Raw genomic sequence first — 14,152 nt, forward strand, 5'->3', positions numbered from 1 at the left:
TTATCCTCAAGGCTCAAAAGGATAAAGCCTTTGACGTCTGGATGGACACTCAGGAGTTCAAGGATTTAATGGTGGCGCATGATGCCCTCCTTCATCGAGTCAGCTATAAGGAAGGCTGGGACGCCGTTGTGGATGTCATTCAGGACGAGTTTCCAGAAGTCCGGGAACAGTCCTCCTTCCCTTGCGAGTTCCAGCACTTGGCAAAATAAAAAATAATAACTAATATTCATGCGGAACACGCTAAACAAAATTATAGAATTGATCCAATCTGTAATAAAAAAATAAAAGTAGACCAATAAAAATTTATTAGATCGATATAATTTCATCAAGCTAAACAAAATAATAAACGGGCTTAAACTAAAATAAATATGTGAAAGAAAAATCGTAATAAAATAAATATATAAAAGAAAACTCGTTTACCTCATTTAATGTCATCAGACTAAAACAAAATTAAATTTATTATCCATACGGTCTAAGAGAAAATAATTTTTACCTATTTACCCCGGATCAATAATATTTATTATTTTATTTTAGCTTGATTTTTCAAATTCAACTAATTATATGTAGTTTTTAAAAAAATTTATTTCAAATTGGATAAATAGTATAATTTTGTTTAGCCACTCCGGGTGAATTTTATATATTATTTTTTTTAAAGAAAACCATTAGACATATTATAATTATATCATGAATATTTATCTATTAATGAAAGTGTTTTGTTTTAAATATTACAATAATTACTGTGAGCTTTACCAACCAAACTTTCATTATTTAGTTTTTAATATAATTGTGTAGATATGGGGTATAATTTGGTACAACGATTATCCCCTAATTTTAATTATTAAAAAATAAATAAATTGTCCTACTAAAGTAATAAATAAAAAATTTAAATATTAACATTTAAGCTAGTAGATATTAAAAAGAGAAACATCTTCAATTCTCTAGTCCAATAAGTAAAGCCAACATCACACTTCTTCGAGACTTCTCTGTTGCAGCCACCTTCTTTTGTACAATGATCCAGTACTGTCCCAGCGTAGCTTCATTCTTTTTGCATCGGAAAGTGCCTCCACTCAAGACGGTGATGTATGATCGGACTTGCTGTGCAGATATCGGCAATTAGCGTCATTTCGACATCCCCTGGGAGTGTTTAAGTACGTGCACGGCTCCTGATGCGGATTCAGCGTAGATGGTCCTTGCCCAACTATTTGAGTGTTTGCATGCAACGAAGAGCAGTTCGTGGGACGGGTTGAGTGACTAAAGGCGGCTATCATATTAGCAGCAGCCTGCTGGTTGACCATTAGCAATGTAACCAAATCATTCACTAAAGGATTCAGACCCATTGCTGTTACGAGTTGTGTCCCCAGCATAGGTATCAGAGCAGTTTGTCCTGAGATAGGGTACGGGTGCATCTGGAGTAGAGGTGGATTCCTAGGCAGAAGGGATGGCAGCCCATTTGTGGTGGCTGTAGGCTGGCGGTTTGTGGCAAAGAAAATATAGCCACTGGTGATATTGGAGGTTCCATTCTCATACCAGCAACCGTTCCATTTTCACTGATTGGACTCTCAATCTCTATATCCGATTCCCAGTTGGTACTTGGTGAGTAATACAGAGGTGACATTGGGGTCATTGTTGCTTCTGGTAATGGTATGTCATTGTTAATTAGGCTCTTATTGCTGCTTGATGTGACCATTGAAGAAACGGTTATTGAAGGGGCAGAGGATTCACTAGTAATGCAATGTGAAATGTGTCCAGGAGCTGTATTTTCCCTTGGAAAGGTAAGTAACGATTCAGGAATGGTTGCGATGGCACTGGCACATGACTTTCCTTTAGCTGTCGAATCATATATTTTTATCAGTTTCTCCACATCTCCTGGGTTCTGTAGGAGACGCGCTAGCAAGTCCAGGTCAAGAACATCCTGAGCAGGCACCGAAGATGTCCAAGCAATGGGTTTGGGGATGACTACTCCAGTATTTTCTCGGACACAGTAAAACTGATCAGGGTTTTCTCTGGGAACTGATTTTGTTGGCTCGATTCCAGTGAAACTTTGCCCGCTGAAAAACTTACGAACAGTATCTGTGTCGGGCCATTGCTTGAACATGCCCAAATCAACTACAGGTTCACCTTGCCCCAATGCGACGCCATTTAAAGCATTTAAGGCATCAATAGCCATGGACATTATTTCATCATTCACTGATGAAGTAGTCAGGAATGGTGAACTGTTGTTGAGCAGGTTGCCTTTCTCCTCTATGGGTATTATCAGGGTTGTGCTGTCTGAATGGTCAGTGGGCTCCGCCTGAAATCTGACATTAAAATAAAAAGTAAAAAAAATAATCAGAGGTGCTAAATTAGGATCAAGTTAAAAAGTAGACTCGAGAACAAGAAACTTTACCTAGGATCAGTTGGTACACGTCTCCAGGTAGCCTCAATGCTCTCTTGCCCAGCAGCCACACCCGAGTTAATATCCAAAGTTAACTGTGATTGAAATCCGTGTGTAATATTCAACATCACAACTTATAATAGAAAAGTGCATAGCATCTTTAACTAAAAAGTTATCAAAATGTATGTAATATCAATGTTTCAACTCATACCTTTGCAGGACACATCCATTCTATTTGTAGAATATCCCCATGTCTTCCACCTATCTTTGCATCCACCCCCTTATGAACACCTATCTGTGCAGGAAATAATAATAAGTTTAATTATTATTACTTCAAATGTGATTCAAAATATTTTCAGTCTTGAGAATAAGCACGAACTCCTCAAAGGAAAAAGTCTAGCCTAAAAATATTTAAAGATAGATTTGAAATTGACAATATTAAGATGAGAACGTTCAAGTACCATGAAACCAATTCTAGAAAAAAATTTATCCTTAACTGCTAATTAAACATCAACTCCCTAATTAGCTTGAAATAGTATGGGGAAAGCAAGAATTTTAAAAAATTATGAAGTGTGACGATATATCAAATAATGCGACATCTAAGATACTCCCTCCGTCCCTTTCAATTGTTTACATTTTTTAGAGAGTGTTTTTAAGGTGCATATAAAGAATAGTTCTGTATTTTTTTTTAGAATTTTATTTTTTTGAATAAAATTAAAACATTCAACTTTTATTCAGAAAAAGAAAATTGTAAAAATAAGTTACATAACTATACCATTTATGCACCTTAAAATGCGTGTCGCACACTTCCCCAGAAATGTAAACAATTGGAAGGGACTGAGGTAGTATATTTTATATAAGAGATCACTAAATACGTGTGCACCTCATTGCACAAAAAGTCCATTACGGCTAATTAATTAAGGACCTTAATATTAATAAAGAGAGGCTTTTCACTTGGCAAAAAGAAGAAGATGGAAGGCTTCTCTCACCCTTCATAGTTAATAACACATAAGACAATATGTATTTTATCTTTGAGGATTCTAGATCTACTTCTGAAGATTATAAACACCTGAGTCATATAACAAACATTATCTTAAGTAATTATCTCCATTAAGGTGTTATACGAAGACTTTATATGGATCTTATACTATTATTTAACACATTACAACCTCAGGCATGATAGCAAGTCGTACTTACATATGAATTTTTTAGTTGGGTTTGAATTGTAATACTTAAAAAGATTTAAGAAGAAATGTGTATACAAAGTTGATTACAATTAAAATAAATTGAAGTCAATCTGTTATTAATGAGTTAAACAATAACAACAACAAATATCATAACATTATATGCAATCTTGGATTAAATATAAAATAATATTACCCGTATATCTGTGAACGTGGAGGAGGAAGTAAAACTTTAACTTTGATGGAGCATTTTCTTCATTGCTTTCCGCCTATGTTTTAGAAATTTGATTTACATCATATTCAAACAAAAAAATGAATTTAGAAAAATAAATTAAATCTAGAAAATATGGAATCGGATGAATTTAACAGTGATAAAAATCTAATAGTATGCTTGCAACGAAATAAATTCAGACAACTTACTTATATCGAGATGATGAGCATTTTACAAAGACGAGAACTTCTTGCGAATCCGGCAAATATTAAAAAAAATGCTAATTTATTGGGCCTAAATCTCAATCGATGATATAGAAACTGTTATTCAAATAGTAATAGGAAAGTGGAAAGGGGTGTATGTGAAATGAGTTTTCTAATTGGTACACAAACTTTAAGTTTTGTTATTAGATTAAATGATAATGATCTTAATTGGCTCAAAAAATGAAGGAGATTTAGATCTAAATGGTTTGATGCAGAGTGGAGAAAAAAACTGATTTAAATCTATATCGAATAATGGAGAATGGGGAAGAAAAATAGAGATTTTAGATCTATATCGGATGATGGAAATCTGGAAGAAGAAAAATATTTGATGTATATCGGATGATGGAAATTGGCGGAGAAGAAAAGAGATTGAGGTTTATATCGGATGACGGAGAGTGGAGCACGAGAAAAGAAAATTAGATCTATATCGGACGATAGAGGGTGGACAAGAATAAAAGATGGTTGTGATGGAAAAGATACAGTAGGAAATGAAAATTATTTATAACGTCTTTCGAAGAATCTAGAATAGACGAGAGGCTTTCGAAGAATCTAGAATAGACGAGAGCCTACACGAGGATATAAGTGTCACAAATCAATGTTTATGTTATATTAAAAAATGATAAGTAATATTTATTTGATGCATTTTTTTATATAAATCTATATTTAATAGAGTCAAATGCATATGGTGTACTCGCTTTTTGGTTGTCACATCACTTGGGATGGTAAATTTTAAAAACCGTAATCGGTGAATTTTCAAATTTTTACAAACTATTAAATATGACTCACTATATTACTCGTGTCAAGGTTATTTCAAACTTGTACTCAACATGCGTGGTACATACTATACTTAAACTATCATGTTAAAATATGTAAGTTGTTAAACAAAAGTAGATCTAACTTTTATTCGTCCAATATAAAATTTCAATATAAAATTTCAATAGAAAATAATATTTATTAAAAATAACATCATAAAGGTGGTCGCCATTTTAGTCATTTTTAAATTCAAGCCATATACTTGAAGCAGTAGCATGTAAAGTTTGAATTGATTTTTCTTAATGACTAAACCCCGTGAAAAATTAAAAGAAAACTGGGGGACTCGCAGGTATGAGTTGTGTATAACTTTTATAATATTTGAATTTACTATATGCATTGCATTTGTAAATAAATCTTTCGCATTAGTATTAAGAAAAAAAAATCTATTTACAAGAAAATAATTATTTTTACGACTATTAATATATGCATAAATTAATATTTTCTATCATTTTCCACTTCCAATTTTTTTACTATTTTGGTATATTTATAGTACTCTATGAACATAAATTCTATAATCGAAATAATAAATATGAGCTGTGTAATTTTTGGCTTTTTTCATCAACATATCTCTAGAAGGCATAGCATAGGATTTCACTAGCAAAATTTAATTAAATATTAGAAATATTCTTCCTATTAACACAATTAATGGAAAAATTAAAAAAATTGAGACTATTTAAAATATAGTTAGATATTAAATAAATGGGGTGTGCTCGCAAGGCTGATTCACGTAATTGAATGGTGCTAAGTCATCCTCTGCCCCGATCTAGAGAGAAATAAAGAGACAAAGATGGTGAGAGAAAAGAGTGGGAACGAGAAAATAGGAGGGCGAAGATGGAGGGGACAGTGAGAGAAGATAAAAAAAGAGAGTGGGAGGGGCGGGGAAAGGAATATTAAATTCTGAAGGAATGGAGAGACATGAGGAGAGAGGTAGATGGAGACAGGGGGAATTGAGAGGGAATGGAGGAAGAGGAAGTTGGCTAATATGAAAATGGAGTGTTGGATGATTGAATGGAGAAGTGGCGGGGGCTTGGTTAGTGAAAGACCCGATAAAAATTGGGTTATTACGAGGTGGAAAGAAGAATAAAACAACAAGTTAATTGAATTATGGGGGACTCTACATGTTAATGGCTCTTTAATTTGGTAGAAATTTAGTATTAATTGGGAGGCCTGGGTGCCGAATTCAGTTTAAGTTGCAAATATATAATATATGGAAAATACTAGAGCCCCATATATTGTGACAAATTTTTTCCCAAATACTTTTCAATTTGTCTAGTGTGTGTCAATAGGCACATGTTAAATACTAAAAACTATAAATTTAAAGCATTTTAATTTAGAGTATTTGGTAGTTATAACCCACTTTTATTTTCATTTTTGTAATTTGGGTCTACATTATTTTATGTGTCAACATACACCCCATAAAATTAATTTCGCTTCTATTTGTACCCCACTCACCACTTTCCATCCAAGATGACCATTAATTTTAATAGAAGTAGGGGCATTTCAGCAAATTACTAATTCAAACAGAAAAAAATAAGAGTAATTGGCACTTTGTAACCCATTTCTTTGGACATTTTTTCAATTCGGGTCTATATTATGTATCCTTGCAAGTTGCACCTTTAACTTTTATATCAGGTGAAAAATAAAAAATTTCTAGTATCCAAGAATAAATTGCCACATCATTCGATTTCCCAATCCAAACCTACAAATAAATACATGAATCGATTGCAAATAGGGCTAATCAAAACCTATTTATGTAGTTGTTGTTAATGCACCGATCAAAATAAGCAAAAATTATAAAAGTTTGTGTTTATTCTGTGCATATGAGCACATCATAGAAAAACGAATCTATACTCTTTATTAATAAGCGAAACTATGTATAATTTGGTGCTAAAAGTACCAAAGTACCAAATTTTGCTACTTACCTGACATAAGTTGACTTCCATTCTATATTAACTTTATTTTTAACACAACTCGACTTATATTGTTTGTAAATTTAATTTTCTTTTTAGTTAGTGTTCATCCAATCTTCTTTTTCATTTTTAAAATAAAAATATTTTTTAAACGATTTGTAAATTATATTAAAAAATTATTAAGTTACGTTAAATAAAGTAAAATAACTTATATTTATGTTTAATTTTATAAAAACTACAAACTACTAACAATAATTGACTTATATTTTCTGTAAACTTTATTTATTTATAAATTATATTAAGAATTTATTAAGTTCATTAAATTAAGTAAAATAACTTATATTTACTTTTATTTTGAAAAACTACTAATTACAAACTACAAAGTAAACTATTAACACGAATTGACTTCTATTCTCTGTAAACTTTATTTTTTATAGTATTATTTTAAAAATAATTAAGTAATAGCAAATGACTTTAGTAATATTTATTAACTTATAAACTGATAATTATTAATTTATCAATCGTATTTGTTACTGTCCATCACAACATTTAAATACTTTAAATTAAAAAAAAATTAACAGTAACAAATTTATGGCCTGTATTTAGATTATATTTAGTAATATTAAATTAAGTTTAATAACATCTATTTACTTTTAATTTGTAAATTAATTTTTATCGATAATTAAGTAATATTAAATAAACTATATTGAAAAGGCTAATTATAAGATAATTATCAAATTATATTAATTAATATTAAATTGTCTAAAGAACAGAAATTTGGTTCATAAGATAGAGATACAATTCGTTTCACAAAAATAACACTAATATGTTAGATTTTTTATAACAAGTGAAACAATGCAAAACTAGAATTATATTGAAAAATTTCATTACTGATTCAATTATTTTTAACTACATAACTATTTTTTACAAGTACTAATTTAATATTTTATATTAATATATTAATTTTAATTCGTGTTTCATACGAATTATGAATAATTCTCTACAAATATTAATTCGATATTTTTAGTCTCGGTCTCATGTTTCGCACGGGTTATCAACTATGTATACTAATAAGCGAAACCATGTTTAGCTCCCAAATCTTGGTACTCACTAGAAAATTATACAACTATTTTTGAAATTTTATATAATAAAATCTCCACATCTCAACTAACAAAAATTAACTTTTACTCTCTCTAAATTTTATTTTCCTTAATTTTTTATTTGTTGCTGAACATCCAAGTGTCGGTTTAATTTCAAATAATCGGATTAGTAAGTTAACATGACAGAATTATATAACTAAATAATTAGGCGCCTGCATAACTAGAACTATACGGTGAAATTTTAGAGTTACACTTAACTTCAATTTTTTTAACTACATATTTTAAAATCATTTTATAAATTATATTTAGATCTGTATTTTACTCGAATTATGAGTTTCAGTTTTATGTAAATAATAATGTGATACTGTTATTTTTAATTTCGGGTCTGTGCTTGGCATGGCTTACCAACTAATATCTTATAAATGGTAACTTTCCCTAGAATAATATGAGACCCCACGTGCATTGATAATCGCACACGAATGTAATTTCAAAATGTGTCATGTCACGTTACTTTGTAACTATTTTTGTATAAGTTTGGGGTTATCTAGTATTACACGTTATATATTGACAATGAGATTTAATGCATCCAAATTTTGTAATTAGCAATCTGAACTGAGCCAATCACCAAATTTTCTCATTATCACACCAAATTTTCTCAATTATTAGTAAATTTATATCATAATTACTAAAAATCATACCACCACCTAAGAAATCGTTGAATTCAAACATTTAAATGAAAATCATCAATTATTATATGCAAATTTAAAATGTTTTGAAATAGGCTAAAAATTCTAACATATTAAATTTATCCAAAGTGGAGAAAAATACTCAAGAAAAATATGTCTTCAAATAGGCTAAAAGGCTACCTATTAAATATGTCTTAGTGTACTAGAAAATCTATCTCTCGTGAGATAATCATTTATTCTCCACAACTTTTTAGTGTAGTTCATAGCGCATATTTTCAAATTTATACCCTAGTAGCAACATTCAAATTTTTTTATTGAAAGAGGGTAGTGATCTAATAATTGTTTTATCGAGTGAGTGTAGCGATCTATTAACATAGAATTTTGTTAAATAAGAAGGGAATTTCTGACAATATCTTGATTATTTATAAGAAAGTTAATGAGAAGTAAGTAAGGGTCAAATGATAAGAGGAAAAAATCTTAATAAAATTAAAATTAGGTATAAATATAATATATACAACATATACAACATTATCACCACAAATAACAATCAAATTAAACCAAATTTCGGATAGTATGGGTGACCATGGGTTTCGAAATCCGACCTAACCGACCCTACCGGACCTAACCCGCCTTAAACCAACCTAAAAAATTCAAACCGAACTTTAATCGTGTTAAATATTATTAAAATTGAATTAAATGGGTTAGTTTAGGGTTTTGCGTGCAACCTACCCATTCCAACTTGACCCGCACACCTACTTCTTTTGAGTTCATTTAGTCTTTTTCTTATAAGTTTATATGACTTAATTTAATAAACGAAAAGTCAGTATTCCATGTGATCGTATGCATGTAACAAGAATGCTTTGTTACATACAATTCAAGTAATTTTTACGTTTTTATTTTATTATTTTTTTATTATAGGAAAGTTTTGGGGAAGAGTTGATTTGTTGCTTGACGGATGACACAAAATAAATTAATTTGCCTAGTAGCTTATAATAACCAACCTAAACCGAACCAAACTGACCAAAAATCTAGTCGACCCAACTCGATAAAATTTAAACTTACTTTAATGGGGTTAAATATATATAACTGAATTAAATGAATTGGGTTAGAGTTTTGTTCGTGATCCGCCTAACTTGACCCGCGTGCACCCCTACCGAATCGTAGTTTTTAAGCATAAGATATTTATTGCAAATTCATAATATACATGAATTTGGTAGGAAATGAGGATATTTGGTAGGAAATAGACTAGACGCCCACGTAAATTCCTAAGAGGAATTTCCTACAATCTCTTTGAATATATTTAAAAAAACTTTGTTTGGATATGCCTTGAGTTAGCGTTTTGGACTTTTTTGGGTTTTTTTATAACAACCTAATGTGTTATATAAACTCTCTAGGTCATAAGCTAAACTTATGTTGTAATCTGTATCCTTACGATTAAATTTCTTTAAGTTTATTATAATCTTTCTTGCTTCCGTTCGAACAAATCGGTACTCAGAGCTAAGGCTAGTTCTTTTGGGTTTTAAAGTTTCATGAATCTGTTTGACAAAAAGGTGTCTTCTTTAAACATGAAGATTGATAGATTCATTGGGAGAAATAGTTTCGGTCTATGACAGATCAAGATGTGAGCCTTGCTAAAGTAGCAAGGACTGTAGGCACCACTTTCGGAAAAATCTAAACAGGGTGCAAATAACAGGGAATCGAATAGTTTGGAGGAGAAGGCACATTCGATAATCATGATATGTTTGGCTGATGACGTCATCACTAAGATAGCTGATAAAGAAACTGCGGCCAGCCTGTGGTTGAAACTTGAAAGTTTATATATGACAAAGTCCATAACCAACTAATTGCTTCTCAAGCAACGTTTGTTCAGCCTGCTTATGCAGGAATGTATATTTCTTAGGGATGATCTTGATAGGTTAAATACTATTTTGTTAGATTTTTGAAATATAGATGTTAAAGTAGAAGATGAGGATGTTGACCAATTTCTTTTATTGTTTTTGCCATTGTCGTATGAGAATTTCATTGTTGGGAAAGATATTTTGTCTCTAGAAGAAGTAAGATTTGTCCTTCATACATGAGAAAGGTGCCTCAATGGAGAAGATTTAAGTACATAAAATGTTGGGTATAGGGATTTATAGGGAAATAGATCAATAAAGCCCATTTTGTCACAAAGGGGTTAAATGCAGAAGATAGTGTCAAGTATTGACATGTCATCGGCTAAGACTATAGATACTTCTAGTACAGCAAATTTTCAACTGTTTGTTGCTTTTACACCTCAATCTGAATTTTAGAAGGAGTACATGTCTCGAGTCCCGTATGCTAATTCAGTAGGAAGCTCTATGTATGTTATGATCTACACTATACCTGATTTTGCATATCCTATTACTGTAATCATCAAGTAGATGGGAAACCTGGAAAGGAACATTGGTAAGTTGTAAAGAAGATTTTTTGTTATCATCAAGGTACATCTGATGTTGGTCTCATTTATGGGAATGATATAAAATATTTAGTCACTGGTTACTCTGATTCTGATAATGCTGGAGATGTTGATATCAGGATGTCTACGACTGGTTATGAATTTACTCTGAGTGGTTTAGTTGTTAGTTGGAAGGGAAATCTGCAGCCTACAGTTATTTTATCTACTACTGAAGCAGTGTACATGGCGTTGAATGAAGCTGCTAAAGAGGGAATATGGTTGAAAGGACTAGTTAGTGATCTTGGTATGCATCATGATCAGGTTGTTGTGTATTGTGATAGTCTTACTATAATATGCTTAGCCAAGGATCAAGTCCATCATGAGCAGACTAAGCTCATAAATTTGAGATATCATTTCCTTAGGTATGTGGAAGAGGATTAAGGTGAAGAAAGCGGGTACTGTTGATAGTCTCACTGATATGTTCACCAAGTCGGTTCTATGTGGCAGGTTCCAAAATTGTTTTGACTTGCTAAATGTTCTAAGTTATTAATCTGGGACCTGAAGCAAAATATGAGGCAGAATAATTTTTTCTTGTATATTTGGAGTTATTATGGTGCATCTGAAACATCTATTTGGTGAGAGAATTCAAGTCAAGGTGGAGATTTGTTAGAATATGCCTTGAATCAGCGTTTTAAGCCCATTTTTTGAATTTTTCTTTAACCGCCTAAGAGATTTGTTAGGTTAAGATTTGTCATAACCTAAATATATGATGTAATCTGTATCCTCAAGATTAAATAAAAAATTTCTCTTTTACCTATTTGTGTTCTTTCTTTACGTTTAATATAATCTTTCTTGCTTCCGTTATAACAAACTTTGTTTTGCAAGACATGCCTGCACTTTAACAAGACTATGTCAAATTGACAGCCCTAAGTAAGTTGTATGGTAATCTAAGTTTGCATTTTGTATTGTATCACTTAAGTCTGTAAAAGTGTAAATAGATTAGACTATAGTATTTTTCTGTAAATAGTCTCAAACCTAAGAATAAACTCTAGAAGAAGATCATGAAGATCATGGCTCAGAGACAATGTGAAGAATCTTGTACTTGAATAAATCTTTTTTGGGAAAAACATTCTAAGTTAAGAAATCTACAAGTCACATATTAAGTCTTATAGAGAAGTCATTCGAGTACTCCAGAATGACTTATCGAGAAGTCAAGAAAAGCTTATAGAGAAGTCTTAGAGATATCGATAAGGCAAATTGAAGACATGAAGATTGGAGATATCGACAAGTCATTTCTTCACTAGAGAATTCTGGGATATTGGCAAGTCAAAATATCACGAGACATCTTTGAGATATCGATAAGTCAAAATTTCACTAGAGAACTCTGAGATATCGAAAAGTCATTTCCTCACTAGAGAACTCAGAGATATCGATAAGTCAAAATGAAGACATTAAGATTGGAGACCTCGACAAGCCTAATTCTCTTATAGAGAACTCAGAGACTTCAACAAGTCAAAACAATTATAGAGTAATAAGAGATCTCGATAAGCTATTATACTTATCGATATGTCGAGTTTCCTATATAACAAACTGGAGATCTCGATGTAAAACTCAAGTATAGAATGTAGATCAGTTGAATATCTAAGATTATCAATCACTGATTTGAAAAGTTTACAAAACGAAGCTTGAAGAGTACAAGATTAGAGGCCAAGATTAACTGACAATGTAGAATTCACAGACATGCACGATTTGCAAAGATACACTAAGCCAGAAGTAGAAGTTTTAGTTAACTTAAAGTAGGGTTTAGTACATGATATTGCATGTTGTGTAAAACCTGTGTTTACTGTTCTATAAAGTAAACACTGGATGCTTTGTTTTAGAAGTAATAAAATATATCTAGAAAATCTTGTAACTCTCAAGAGAGAAGCTAAGTTATTTATCAACTAAGAACCCATAAATTTGTAGCAAGACATACATGATTTTAATATAAAATTAAGTGAGTTTTAAAAGTTAGTGTATTCATGTTCATGTTTCATTATTCATGTTACAACATATTATCTCTACAGTTAGATTACTTTGTTCACCATCCATAATAGTTCAAAAAGCTTAAAAATAATCCAAAACACATTCACCCCCCCCCCCCCGGCTGTGTTTTATTCATTACCTAACAAGTGGTATCAAAGCAAAATCTGAAAGCAAACAGATTAAAGATCTTGGAAGAATGAATACAAAGAAGTTTAGCAGTATCAAAATTCCTACCTTTCACATATCTAACTACATACTATGGAAAAAGAAAATGATGTTGTTCATCAGCATGGCCAATCCATTATACATTCAGATCCTCAAGAATGGTCCTTTCACCCCCATGGTCCATTATACTGCTATTGTTTTTGTAATTTAAGTTGTGTTAAATTGTGCTAAGCATTGCTACTCTGTTAATAACAGTCTTGGAGTTTACAAGGTCCATCAAGATACCAAGGTTTTATCTGTGTTTGTGAACTCAGAAGTAATTCGGGAAGATCAACTGGAGAATGCTGTCAAATTTCTTTTACATCTAAAAATTAAGGGATTTCTTGTCCTGTACAGATGTTCCTCTCTGAGAAGAAGGGCCTTACAAAGGAGGATATAGATGAAGGCCTGTGTTCAGATAAGTAATTTTACTATTCTTAATCATGAAAACATCTTGTTTTCGATGGCAGGATCAAACCCCACCAGTTTCAACTGGTCAACCAGCAGGAGGTAACTTATTTAATTCAAATCCAGGCTTCCTTTTTAGTAATGTTGGCAAAATTCTTAGGGGATGGGTAATAGTCTTGTTAATTGAGTTTTAGCCATTATGTATATTAATGTAGACGGGAATCCGAAGTCATCAATTTTGCAAAAGATCAAGCTTTGGAACCCGCAGCAGATACTCCTATTAGCACTGTTTCTAATGCAGGGACCTTGGCGCAATATCGATTTGGATGGAAATAAGCTCTTCTTGCTGTGGGTTTACTGGCTATTTCAGGTGCTGGGACCGCATTGGTTTTTATGGTACTTGGGTAACCCAAGTTGGGTTGGAGCAGTATCATGTTTTTTTGGGTAAAAATGCACAATACATATCGCGTTAATAAAATCAATAGAATCACTTCTTGTGCTAATCTCTAGTTTTGTGTTTTCAGTTGTGCTCTAGATCAGTTTGGTAATAAATCAATT

At 31.7% G+C, this 14,152-nt stretch overlaps 1 protein-coding gene across 1 annotated transcript; it reads right to left on the reverse strand.

Moving 5' to 3' along the window:
* Positions 1-1,067: 1,067 nt before the first annotated feature.
* Positions 1,068-3,278, reverse strand: LOC141699765 (uncharacterized). Its single transcript, XM_074503603.1, has 5 exons — positions 3,258-3,278; positions 2,586-2,669; positions 2,387-2,469; positions 1,528-2,297; positions 1,068-1,339 (listed from the first exon to the last, which is right to left on the reverse strand). Exons 1-5 carry the CDS (start codon positions 3,276-3,278, stop codon positions 1,068-1,070), a joined length of 1,230 nt encoding a protein of 409 aa, XP_074359704.1.
* Between the last annotated feature and the right edge of the window lie 10,874 nt (positions 3,279-14,152).

Source organism: Apium graveolens, unplaced genomic scaffold (assembly GCF_009905375.1).
Source record: "Apium graveolens cultivar Ventura unplaced genomic scaffold, ASM990537v1 ctg1294, whole genome shotgun sequence".
Taxonomy (NCBI): Eukaryota; Viridiplantae; Streptophyta; class Magnoliopsida; order Apiales; family Apiaceae; genus Apium; species Apium graveolens.

Bases quoted from the DNA above. Each gene is read 5' to 3' on its own strand.
- LOC141699765 (XM_074503603.1), bottom strand. From the start codon at position 3,278: ATGGACTTTTTGTGCAATGAG. The intron at 2,298-2,386 runs GTAAAGTTTCTT...TTTTAATGTCAG, and splicing joins CGTGTACCAACTGATCCTAG to ATTTCAGGCGGAGCCCACTG. The intron at 1,340-1,527 runs GTATGAGAATGG...AACTCGTAACAG, and splicing joins TGAAAATGGAACGGTTGCTG to CAATGGGTCTGAATCCTTTA.